Source organism: Sinohyriopsis cumingii, chromosome 7 (genome assembly GCF_028554795.1).
Source record: "Sinohyriopsis cumingii isolate HCF-2022 chromosome 7, ASM2855479v2, whole genome shotgun sequence".
NCBI lineage: Eukaryota > Metazoa > Mollusca > Bivalvia > Unionida > Unionidae > Sinohyriopsis > Sinohyriopsis cumingii.
The window spans coordinates 2,838,179-2,851,972 of NC_142967.1; the positions used below are offsets into that span (position 1 = coordinate 2,838,179).

The following is a 13,794-nucleotide window of genomic DNA, read 5'->3' on the forward strand; positions in this document are numbered from 1 at the left end:
GCATAAATACACATATAGGTAAGGATGGACTGAGATACATGTAGATAGGAAATAAGTAAGTCTTTTCTGTTTCAGTCCTGTATTGTAGACACAGGAATCTGTCCAACACTAGCTTCAGGTACAGTTGGAGTCTGCACTGATACCTGCTCTGGCGGTGGACCATTCAGACGTTGTCCCTGGGATAAGCTATGCTGTTCCAATGGGTGTGGTCGTGAGTGCAAACATGCCATCTATCCGAGTGGAGGTGACCAATGATTGTAAAGTACAAACTTAGGCATTACATGAAATATTATTTATCGTTCGTTCGTTTTTGTTTGTTCGTATTACAATATATTTACTGAAAAGTCATTTCCGTAAACAATTTAAACTAAACATAATTTACTAGTAGACACGATTAAAAAAGTCACTAATAGTAGCATACAAGTAATTTTAGGCATTTAATCTACATTAAAGTTAGAATCTTTCTTTCATTTTAAAGCAGGTAAAACTACTGTTATAAAGGAATGGATAGTCACTACAGATAAGAAGCATATCAAGTTTGCTGAACTGTTTTTATGTTCATCTCTGCTTCTTTTGTTAGTCATGACTTCTATGACTACTTTAAGCAGCTCTATAATTTATAGGACAACACAAAGTTAAAACATGGCTGCGCTCACATACGCCGTCGTGTTTGCACAATGTGTCCTTTGCTCCTATCACGAAGACGATTGCATGTCAGCACCTACCTTTTCAGCTGTGCAATACCTTTCCGTAAGGCCAAGAACAACAAATTTTGTTTTTTAACGACCATGAGGATGCCATTAGCTGTGTGAATTAATAAGCTGGCAGTGGAGCTTTATACGTTAACCAAAGTTAGCTATATTTCATAAGTTATGCTAACACAACAATACTAATATACCATTGACATAAAATTAATTGTCAACTTTCTCGATTATTACAATGTGAGCTGATATTACTATCTATAACATTATGTATAAATGGTCATATTCGTAGAAAAGCTTTCCATTTAAAGTACGAAATTAATTAAATGAAACTCACGCAAAGCTATTTATCGGCAGAAGGAAGATGATGGAGGCACAGGCAGAGGAGAAGAAGAAGAAGCAAGTAACGTTTGAAATCTGACGATTTTACTGGCATGTAGATCTTTAGTGATTTTAAAAAGAATTTATCCCTGAATTGTTCTGAAGTGTATAGGGTGATTATATTTGCATTTTGAAAGCAATAATTCAAACAAAGCGACGAGCAGTACATTATAAACAATGGAGCTAGCAAAGGAGATGATTCCCGACCAGGCGTTGACAGCACTGTGAGACCTTGGCCTCTCTGGTACCTCAGGCTGGAGCCTGGGAGCACAAAAGAAGAGCACAACTGTTCTTGTGACCTGGCAAATAAGCCAAAAGAAATAAGAAGAAGGCCCGGAGTCGTAGAGGTTGAAGAACTCAGCAATGGAGGGAACAGACCATGCAGATCCAGTTCATGAGTATCTCACTTAAAACAACCCAAGGAGAACCCAAAACCTAGCAGCCGACCGAGCCATCAAAACATCTATACTCACACAGGGAAATAAGAAACAACAGGGGGAAAGGCTCAATGTTTTGACTGCTGGGGAGGAACCCGAATGTTTCAGTACAACAGAAACAACAGATACGACAGCGAGTATGTGAGCCCCATCTCCAAGAAAGACTTCACGACCCAGGTCGGCAACGAAGGAAGCAGTTCAACCAGACATGTACCAACTTGACAGAGGATTTTTGTATTTTGTCAAGACTTCCTTGTTGAGGACCTATGGTCCTACTCGGTAGCAGCTTCAACTTTCCAAGATGATTTTGAAGTTTTAGTGGATAAAAAAAGAGTCGCACTACCTGAGGGACGGATCAAACCAAATAAAACGTAGGTAAGGAAAGCTATCGCCAACTACAAGAAAAGGGGAGAACAGGTAATGGAGTGTCCGTTACCCCTAGTAGCGGTCTTAGGAATGGAATTAATAGAACATCGGTCCCTAATAAGATCATCTATGACATATCCGCAGTCTATCAGTCAATGGATAGTTGCTGATCTGGTGGATGTAGGACTAGCAAGAAGAAACTCCCAAGAAGAGTCTACGAGCCGCCGGCCACATCTCTTTCACGTCAGTCCAACCTACAAGAATTAAACAGCTGTTTTAAGGGCCATAAACGCTCTAAATTGCCATGTTTAGGTTCTCTATTTGGCGAGGATATTTTTGATAATTCTGTATTGATATCTTGAATTTATTCCTTCTGCCACATCGGTCAAAATAATTCCAAATGCAATCATGACTCTAAAGTATCAATAAATGACTTCGACTTTGTTTCGAAAACTTTTCTCGAAAATGTTATATACACTTTGTAAACAAAATTTCTAAATTTTCCCGGAAATAGGAAAATTTAAAACTTTAATGGTTTGGCTATAATTAAGAAAGTGATTCACACTAATTTGTTAAGTAGTGTAATGCCGAAATAGACAACTGGGCCAAGATTTGATTTTAAGTTCGCCCCTAGTGCTTGGGAACGTTCTGACCGACACAATGAGCCATCTGTCGAGTCCCTTTCCACATTATCCTTCTCGAACCCTTAAGACGATTGTGTGGGTTGGTTCATATTCGTTCACACTGGGGTCGGATTATAACAAAGAACAATTTTGATGGTGACAAAAATACAATGTTCATTTATGAATGATTCAATGAAAAAAAACTATTTGATTCGTGCGCCAACAAAATCCAAATAATGGATATTTAAAAAAATATGCACCAACCTGATAATGTATTCCGATTTAAATGAAATGTGAACTGATATGCAAGAAAAAAAACGTAAATAGTAAAAAGATACAATGACTACTGATTTATAGTGATTCCAAACAAAAAATGGAATAAATGATTCAAGTAAACATTGACAATTTCCACACAAATAGTAATAAATGATATAGTTCACTCAAACAGTGATGCATAGTAAGTTTAATATGATGATATATGATGATTTTCACTCACTTAAAGAAATATGATGAGTTTCCACTCAAATAGTGAAATATGATATGAAACGTTGGGACATGCATCTTGCGGAGTCGAACAAAAATCCGAAATGTCTTCTCAGCCCCAACTTTCTGTCGAATGGTTGAGGAGCCAGCACGAACTGTCTGCCCCTCCTGGTCTGCCTAAAAATCCGTAAGATCTCTTGTTATATGCAGACCCGTTGGTCCAGAAGCATTGGTTCTTCACCATGTGATTCCCTTTGTCTTCTTCCGGGCCAACGTCACCCCCGACAGCAGTACACTGGGTATAACACAACCCACATTAGCACACGGCTAAACAACACCTACAATACGGTGCATATACGGATAACCAGCATAACTATCACTCCGTCCCTCCTTCAGCGCTACACTCAGCATTCACCAGTCACCGGCCATCAATCAACAAATCACCAATCAGCCAGCTGAAAATATGATATCCGAATCCGTGTACTACAAATGGCAGGGTCATGTATAACAGCACGTAATGACATTATGCACTGTCAACTTGAGTTGATTATTTTATACAAATTATATTATCGGGATTACTATACAAGGTGATAATCAGGTTCAGAAGTGAACCTGTGTCTGACAAGAATCTTATAGTACTTAACGTAACACCTGCTCTTCCTTAATAGATACACCACTTTTATTGCGAATATAGTCGTTCTGTTAAGTCCATACAGGTAAACTAGAAAACAAACTATAACATTGCATTATACGACACAAGTCAGAATTACCGAAAATGCAAGATAAATGTGATAGTAAGAAAATTATATGCTATATTAGAAATAGAAAAATAATATTTAACTCATACGTCTACAGCTGAAGATCGCTAGTCATAAAGTGGACTGCTCACTGACAAGACTCGTCATAATGTCATGTTTAGCTCTACGATGAGGTAATTTATACACATGTCATGCAGCCATACACTACCTTTGCGCTCAAGTTGCATCGGTTCTCCCATTGTAAGCATCTTGCTCGTGCAGCATGGGATGAATCGAACTCACTGTTTTGAAATAATATACAATATACATAAACCATCCTCGGGTAACGCTGTATACAGAAATGACACCCGATTATTTAATCCAAACAAGAAATACACGATAAATATATACAATTCCGTGCCAATGTAATTGCTGATATCGCTGTAGCTATAGTACCAATTGCAGGACCATTTTCTTTTCGGAATAGTTTTAGCCTTTCATCGCATGGCATGTTTCTATAGTTTGCCTCTCCCACTCAATACATAACATACATTCATCACCTTGTTTCATCATGTTTATTGTACCACAACCTATTTCCAGTCTGAGATATGAGTGTTCTAGCAGATGTTTGATGTTTCTTATTGGGATTTGAACTGTATTATTTCTAGATTTATATAATAGAGTGATTTTATTTGTCTTTTTTATTGTTGGTTGTTTCCAAATGATATCTAGTTCTTTTATGTTAGGGCTTTACTTTATTTCCTCTTGGCACAAGTCGATAACTAGACGTGAAAGTCTTGAATACCCATTTGGTGTTACATTATAAAAACGTTAGATACATTACTCAACTTCGTTTTGAACGAGTGCATCTATTATGTCATATTCATATAAAGGATTTTCAAACGAATAAGCAAATACATTACTACTCGCAGAAATCATTTAGTTATATAAACAGCCAAGAAATGGACCGAGCACAAATGAAAAAGAATTACAATTTACCAAAGACAAGAACAGTAATATCCCCAAGTTTTCATAAAACTGAGGAGTACCTACAAGAATTGAACAGATATACCACAAAAGAAACATTAAAAAATAACCGGATAAATGCAACTAAATCAGTATTTATCGATTGCTGCATTTGTATGGGAAGATATGTACTAGATTTTCCGAGTAGTACTGCACGACCTTAGGAGTGCAGTATTAATCCGAAGAAACGAGTTTATATTTTCCCATACAAATGCAATAACCTTTTAATTAAATACTTATTTTGTTTTCTACCTAAAGATTAATAATAAGAACACAAGGTAAGAAACAAAGTAAATACGTTTATGCTGTATTCCAAACTAAATACACAATCTTAGATTCATCAATTCACAGCAACTATATTAATTCGTACACAACACCGACCAGCGACATTTGAACATGGTCTAGCGCTCATTATTAGTTTCAAAATAACCCTCGTTTTAGTCGACTTAAAATTGAAATTTAGAGTCATATTGTGAATCAATGCGTATTCAGACAACATTTCCAGTTGGTCTGAAATGGAGGGATTTAATTTTTCTGTCAATCCCACTAAAGTTTGCTTTTCTACTTTTGATCTACTGGATTTATCGTGTCACGTCTGTACGATATACATGTGATTTGAGCAGTTAAATCTACTGCACATGTATTTCTGTTATGTCATAGATTTTTTGGCATGTGAGCAAAATATTAATTCATTTCATTGAAATTATAAAATGACGCTATTAAATAGTAATTTCGTTTTGAGTGCAGTAAAGAGAATATGATTTCAGTTGGAAATGTAGTCGAAATTTCAATACAATTTCGCGGTGTGTATCAAGTTTTGGAGTCATGAAATGGGTCATTTCATTCGGGTTGCAGAACTTAGAACGTATATTTTGAGGACATTTAAAATTCATAAATACAAGTATATTTATTGCCATTCTTATTATCAGCTAAAGAAGACATTTTTATTCCTTGTCACGTGCATGCTCTTTGTTGGAGGGACTCCAGTTATGAACCGTATGGCTTCTATCGCTAGCCTAACATGTATCCAAGTAGTTACACTAGGAACATTACTGTGTGACAGTCCATTTAGCCAGTGGAAATTAGACTTCTTCACGTATTGGCTTTTTTGTTCTTATGCTCTTATTTTTTTAACAAATCCTTTTATTGCATTTTTTTTCCTCTAATTTAGTGTTTTGAGTGACTTGTAAAATTGCATGGCTCTGATTGATATGTAATTGCCCTTGGCCTCAGTATGCATTTCTATGATATTTGGATAGACACTAGAGGGCACTGGCCACAGTCTGAACCATTCTATTTGCGAAAAGTTTCGAATACTTCTCCTACATAACTCTTTAAATGATTAGGGTAATCAATGTAAAGTCAACAGAAAAAATGAGCATATAATTATATAATCTATTAGATTAGAAACAAATCAAGAAGATATGTGAAGAGAATATGTAAAATCCGTGTCAGTGCTAAAACCGCTCATATTGCTGTGTCGTTATCTCGTGTTGTAATGTATACAGCATTGCCTAGCACATATCATTCAATTGACAACTTTATTTACAAAATGAGACAAAAAATCTATATACAGTCTCCTCTACAGTAATGAATATTATTAAAAACCTCGAGGTCATGGGTACCAAAGACTTACAAAAATGTTACTAACAGATGCCTGGCTTGGCGCTCAGCATGAAGAGGTCATGTGTTTGGACTGTCGGCCTGGTGTCAGGTTGATGTGAATAGGTGTGACATGATGCTATATGTCTGTGGCGTGATTCCCCAGTGCTAAACGTCACTATAAACTGTTACACTGCAGATATCTTAGTGATATGACGAAACTTTTGTTCAAGCTACTAAAAAATCCAAATCCCTCACACGCATTAAAGATCTCTTCAGTGTTAAGGAATATTGTTAAGGATGTCAAAAATAATGTTAGCCATCTTGATTAATTCCACTTTTTTAATGCACTCCTTTATTACTAGCCATGAAAACACTTTAGCATTTATTTATTATATTTTAACATACCGTGTGTTCGACTATTGAAATTATCTTATATCTTGTTCGGGATAAAACAAATGAAATGATGATCATAAAAATGTAATGATCAAAATGACCCGTGATCACAGACACCTTCAGGTTTTGTGAAACTTAAACATCCTGATAACAGCTTGCATATAGTACACAAGTACGTTTTCAACGTGTTATCTGATTGTAGGTTTTTAATTCGTGACTTTTAGATTATACGTATTGACATGGTAATTATTATTAGAATTTCAACAATATGGTATCCTTCTGTTGTTTTTGTGTTCTTTATTTCGTGATGCCATCTTTAAACACGCGTTTAAGTGGGTTTTGGTAATTACTTTTAACGAAATTTACAGTAGCTGCTAGTTTCGTCAAGCTCAGTTATATCATTCCATATTTAGAATGTCTTTGAACCGATGTCATATTTTACCAAATTATATTTCAAATTATGTTTCGCTATTCATACCCAATGTTCAACTAACCTATTAACATTCTGAAGTCTTGTTGTGTGAACGTTTCAAATTTCATTGTCAATTAAACGGAAGATAACAAAACAAAAAACCAAGAAGAAGCTAAGATTTTCAAAGAATCCTAAAGTCTACTTCACAAGATTGTAAATATCCACAAAGATTTTAACTTGGCAGAAATGCTGGAACATGGTAACAGGAATTTTAAAAGCCTAAACTGAATGTTCAGTGGAAGAACAAGACGACTCTTAAACACATTTTGTGTGCGACAAACTACATTAAAGAAAAGAAACACAATTCAGAGCAATTCGTATTTGAAAGATGATTTTTTTGTGATAAGGTAAATCTGTGTTTTAAAGCCGACTGTTAAAATCTATAGAAAGCAAGCCGTTAGCGAGCAAAATGGCATTATGTATCTAAATATACTCCAGTATACCTCTTTCCCACGTAATAAATCTAATAGATTTTAGCTCTTACATCACACATTAGTTAAATATGCTCTTAATTGTTATTGAAGATGTGTAAGACGTCAATAGTGCAGCAAACAAACATGGATATTAAAAATGCTGTACAGCTTGTGGTTCACACAGTACAGGCAAAAGAAAAAAAATAATAATGTGAGATAAGGTGTTTGAAAGGAACGACGACGAAGAAATATATTAGCTGCTCTAACACTCGTGTAATAAAATGCAGACAACTGAAAACAGAATTTACCATGTAACACCAAGCTCCGATCTCTCTGTAGCCCACAACATGTGTTTGAAAAAGGTGCTCAGGTGTGCAATTACCAACACGGTCAAATTTGGCTTCACACACACACAATATGTATGTATGTATATATATATATATATATATATATATATATATATATATATATAGAGAGAGAGAGAGAGAGAGAGAGAGAGAGAGAGAGAGAGAGAGAGAGAGACGTTGTGCTTCTCCCATAATATCCTACATTGCCAATGACGGAGCCTCTGAAACACGTAACTGACGGAATATGTGTGTATGATTTGGACTTTTTAACATAACTTTAACATTTTTTTCGGTCATATCGCTACGATGTCTGCAGTGTAGCAGTTTATAGTGATGTCTAGCACTGGTGCATCATGCCGCAGACATGTAGCATGATGTCCCACCCAGTCACATTATCCTGACACCAGGCCGACCAGTCCTAACACTAACCTCTTAATGCTGAGCGCCAAGCGAGGCTGCTGTTTGTACCATTTTTGTAAGTCTTTGGTATGACTCGGCTGACTGACAGGGAATCAATTTCTGTGCTTTATTGGTCATTTTTCTGTTGTATTCAAATGATTCAAACATTGTTTCTAAAAATTAAAAATTAAAAATAGGAATGAAAATTCTTCTTTTCAGGGTTGCTTTTAGTAATACATACAACAATCACTTGATAGCTCTTTATTCAGGACGGTATTCATATATGCTTGTGATGCTATCTTTCTGAGTGGGCTACAGGTTGGCTGTACAATCTTAAGTTTAACATACTCGGAAGGAATTTGTCTGTGGTTCAGGTCTCGTGAAACATTTCCTCACTCCTTTGATGGGTGGATGCCCAGCGACAAGCTGCCTTTGTTCATTTTGCATAATTCTGGAACGCAAATAGTATCTACCTAAATGAATATGACTCATGCAACGGTGGCGCTCTAGTTTCGTGATTTGCATAGGGTTAGAATTATAAAGAAAAAGAATTTCCTCGGGTGTCCTCACTGGATATAATGGTTATTTAAATAAAAAGACATTGTATATCTTATGTATTGTTCAAAGAGCCTTTAATTCCCTTTATTTTGGTGTATGATTGATGGGTGTAATATGGGTTATAGAGTATACAACATGGCCTTTCTCTAGATGTGCACTTTTAAATAAACCTGTTAGCTCCACTTGGTCATTTTCACTTAATGAACTTCAAAGGTAAATTGTAAAAAAGAGAGCCGATAACATCTTTTTAGATTTTATGTATTTGTAAATTAGTCCATTGCACTTTCAGAAGCTGGTGTTGTCTATTTGGGCAAAATTAATTTTCATTATTTTAATACGTGCTAAAGATTGTGTACTTTAGACTAATTCAGGCTGATTTTTTTAGCACCGTCATTTTAGTTCGCAGTGTGCTTTGATCATGTATAATATACGAAGAAATATCACATTCCACTGAAGTAGCATATAGGTATGCCAACATTCTCTCCACTGTGCATGCGTCACTCTCTCAAAAGTACATAGTAACTGGTGAGCGCCCCCAGTATGAATTAAGGTTGTGTTCGACGGAATACACGGAGCGAGCACATAGTTTAATATTAATTAGGGCTGTTGTTGTGGGGTTTAACGCCATATTTCAGCACACGATAGGCTATACATAGCGGCCAGTAATAATGGAAGAGGAAGAACCCAGGAAAACCCCGGAAAGAACCACCGACCCACGAGAAGCTACTGGCAAGCTTTCTCACATACCCACATTGGCTGAATTAGAGACTCGAACCGGCGCAGACAGAGGTGAGATGGCAGTGATCCGTAACGGAGAGTGCTTTAGACAACTCGGCCACTCGGGGCACCAATTAGGGCTGTGTTCGGTGGCTTACTAGGAGAAATGCACACTGTTTAATATTAATTAGGTCTGTGTTCACTGGCTTACTAGGAGAAATGCACACTGTTTTATATTAATTAGGTCTGTGTTCCGTGGCTTACTAGGAGAAATGCACACTGTTTAATATTAATTAGGTCTGTGTTCGGTGGCTTACTAGGAGAAATGCACACTTTTTAATATTAATTAGGTCTGTGTTCGGTGGCTTACTAGGAGAAATGCACACTGTTTAATATTAATTAGGTCTGTGTTCCGTGGCTTACTAGGAGAAATGCACACTGTTTAATATTAATTAGGGCTGTGTTCGATGGCTTAGCAGGGGAAATGCACACTGTTTAAAATAAATTAGGGCTGTGATCGATGGCTTACTAGGAGAAATGCACACTGTTTAATATTAATCAGGGCTGTATGCGACGGATTACCAGGTGACATGCACACTTGTTTAATATTAGTTAGGTCTGTGTTCGATGGCTTACCAGGGGAAATGCAAACTTTTTAATATTTAATAGTGCTGTGTTCGATGGCTTACCAGGGGATATGCACACTGTTTAAAATTAATTAGGGCTGTGCTCGCTGGCTTACTAGGAGAAACGCCGACGGCATCCTGAAATTAGATCAATTCCAGGCTCAGTTGTGATTTGGGTTATCGGGATGGTTATGGCTTCTCTTCATCTCTTCCAATTTTAAGAGTGATGGCAGAACTGCATCTGGAAGGAACGTACTTTTAAATGCCCGGAATACAATATCACAGGAAAGCTTTCAGTCATCAATGGAAGTGCATTTACTTCCAGTACTTTTTTTGTTTGCCAAGATGGGAGCACGATGTTGCCGCTTCATCAAAATTCGATCAAGTGATAATTGTCAAAGCTTCTTTTCCGAGGAATGTATCATGGGCTTATATTTACACCATTGGCAGTCATCTTTGTCCGAATGTAAGCAATGAGAAATATGGGTTTTGCCGAAAATAAAGCGCTTCAAAATTAAATTTCGCCTTCTGACTATGGATGTTTTAATTTGGTTCAATTCAAAAAGACACAGAAGTATAATACAATAAAACAGTTAAATTCTATGTGGAAACAAAGGGAATAAATTACTTAAAGTTAAGTGGAAAGATGTCATGAATGCCCTCAATGTTTTTTTCTTCCTGACATAGACAACATTGTCTACCCAATAAAAGAATCAAATAGTTTTGTTGTTCTTATTTCGTTGATAAAGGAACAAGAGGGACAGAACCCAAATCTTAACAAAACTGTCGTCGTCAGAGAAACAAACGTCTATAGGTCACCTTTGTCATTAACATCGGGCAGCCACTTCAGGCTTGGGGATGTACAATAGTCCTGATGAGGACAACAGCATGTCGTAAGAAACAATTAGTGGAGGTAGAAACCGCGGTGTCTCGTTGGTTAGCATGCCAGACACATGACTGATGGATACGGGTTCAAAAACCTACGACTAGATCAGCATTGATCGGTCATCGTGGTATGTCCTTAGGCAATACTTCGCTTCAAGCACCAGCTTTTCTTGTTGTTCCTTAATGCATCAAACCAAGCAATTCTACTGAAGTACAATGATAAAATGGCCATCATCCCAAGTTGCAGTTTCATGTTTTTGAAAAGGCAATCGCAATAAAGTCGTGTACTAAAGGTATATACAATTTATACCAAATGATAACCCATGAAGTCAAATCTGCACGGCATGTTATATTGTGACATATGGTTCCATTTACATCCTTCTCCATAATTTCATAAACGTCTGTCGAAAAGTTTAATTTTTCTCACTAAATATATATTTATTTATATTTTGATAAAATTCCGTTGCTGCCTTCCTCATAGAATATGTTGTGATAGAAACTGTACAAAGCTATGAAAACTTCAATGCGTGTATTAATAATAATGCTACTGAATTATGTCTGTGTTCCACAAAGACTGCACATGACGTACAAACAGAATGTTCTTTAGCAGGTTATTAAGCAACAAAAAAGCAAACAATTGGTAATACAAGTTAGTTAGGTTTCATTTACCTTGAACTCATATCCAGGTTTGTTCCATTTGCAATATATTGTCTTGATAAAAGTCCAAACAACAGAACTGTTGATAATCTATGCAAACAATGAAGTTCATTTAAAATGCAAACGTGTTTTAAGAGTATGAATATATTGACAGCTGGAAGCTCATAGAACTGTCTTGCTCTGAACTTAACATGGAATTTGCACAGAGCATGATGTCTGATTCTTATCTAGCGTGCAACAACTTGTATTCGTAAAACCTTGGCAGCATCCGTCCCCAATTGGCTGGTTGTTAATTACTGTGCAAATTTTATGCACAAAACAGGTCCCAGAAACATCCATTCCAGAAGTGGATTTATCTACACATTTTCCCTTTGAGCACCACTGAAAAAAATTATTACCATCATCAATACGAACGAATGAACAAACGAACGATTGGTAGACAGACAGATAGATAGATAGATAGATAGATAGATAGATAGATAGATAGATATTTAGACAGACAGACAGACAGACAGATAGATAGATAGATAGATAGATAGATAGATAGATAGATAGATAGGTAGATAGATAGATGGATGATTAGGTAGGTAGGTTGTTGTTATTATATGATGTAACGTACAAGATAGATTATACATGGCGGCCAGTATAAATGGTGGGGGAAGATCCAGGGAAAACCAAAGAAAGAACCACCAACCCACGAGAAGATACTGCCAAGATTTATCACGTACCCACACTGGCCGAGCCTGAGACTCGAACCCACGCAGACAGAAATGAGATGGCAATAATCCGTAACAGTGAGCGCTTTACAGGTAGGTAGGTAGATTGATAGGTACGTAGGTAGATAGAAAGATTAAGGACAAGAACAAGTACATTTTTACCAAGGCAAGGATGAATTTTACAGGAACCTTGCTGTAGTCAAATTTTACATTTTGTTGTGCACCTGAGTAGACTTTCATAAACTTGTCCCAAATCGGTAAATAATATTAAGCGTAATATTTCCAGATCTTGGAAAAATATATGAATTTCTCATTGATCACTCAGAAAAGACCCGACATAATCAAAACGACCATCAAACTTATTGACAAATTGTCCCGTTGTTATCAACGTATAACCAAACACTCTATTACCAAAGTTCGGGTAGTTTTATAACGTCCTCCATATTTATAGCTTGGTTCATTTTATTTTGTTTCATTAAAAATTTCTGATTGAAAGTTAGGAACTATACCTCCGAAGAAATACGTTGATATAGAGTGGAGATAATGCAAACAACACTACTTAAAAAGTTTCTACTTTCTAATTTTATATGCTCAGACATGTTGTTATTACGTGCGTGTTGTTTCTAAGCAAGACATCAACATTAAGTTTCTTTTGATGCAACAATGATGGATCTTGCGAACAGGATTCTTGCAAGCACATGTTTTTTATTGGACCAGAAACGTCTGCATTAAAATGAAGCGCTATAGAAAAGTTTACCTTGTTAGTGTTGCACTCGGTGTGTTCCTTCACTAGTTGAAGTCTTCCTTTGCAGCCTGAGGATGACTGGCATGTGACTCCCTTGTAGCACATGGTGTCGTTATTCTAAAGAATAGCATATACTACCAACTTAACCAACAATGTACCAGAATAAATTACCATCTTAAGTAACAATGTATCAGCATAAAATATTCTAAGGAATAGCATAAATTACCAACTTATCCAGCAATGTACCAGCATAAATTACCACCTTAAGTAACAATGTATTAGCATAAAATGTTCTAAGGAATATCATAAATTATCAACTTATCCAGCAATGTACCAGCATAAATTACCACCTTAAGTAACAATGTATCAGCATAAAATATTTTAAGGAATAGCATAAATTGCAAACTAATCCAGCAATGTACCAGCATAAATTACCACCTTAAGTAACAATGTATCAGCATAAAATATTCTAAAGAATAGCATAAATTGCCAACTTATCCAGCGACG

At 36.3% G+C, this 13,794-nt stretch overlaps 1 protein-coding gene across 1 annotated transcript in view; it reads right to left on the minus strand.

Moving 5' to 3' along the window:
* Nucleotides 1–11,684: 11,684 nt before the first annotated feature.
* LOC149794641 (zinc metalloproteinase/disintegrin-like) overlaps nt 11,685–13,794 on the minus strand; it is a 79,597-nt gene continuing 77,487 nt past the window's right edge. The window contains exons 13-14 of the mRNA XM_089963947.1: nt 13,300–13,404; nt 11,685–12,207 (exon numbers count right to left, since the gene is read on the minus strand). Coding sequence (XP_089820073.1) covers nt 12,013–12,207; nt 13,300–13,404 — 300 coding nt within the window. The 3' untranslated portion in view covers nt 11,685–12,012. The remainder of the gene's footprint in view (nt 12,208–13,299; nt 13,405–13,794) is intronic.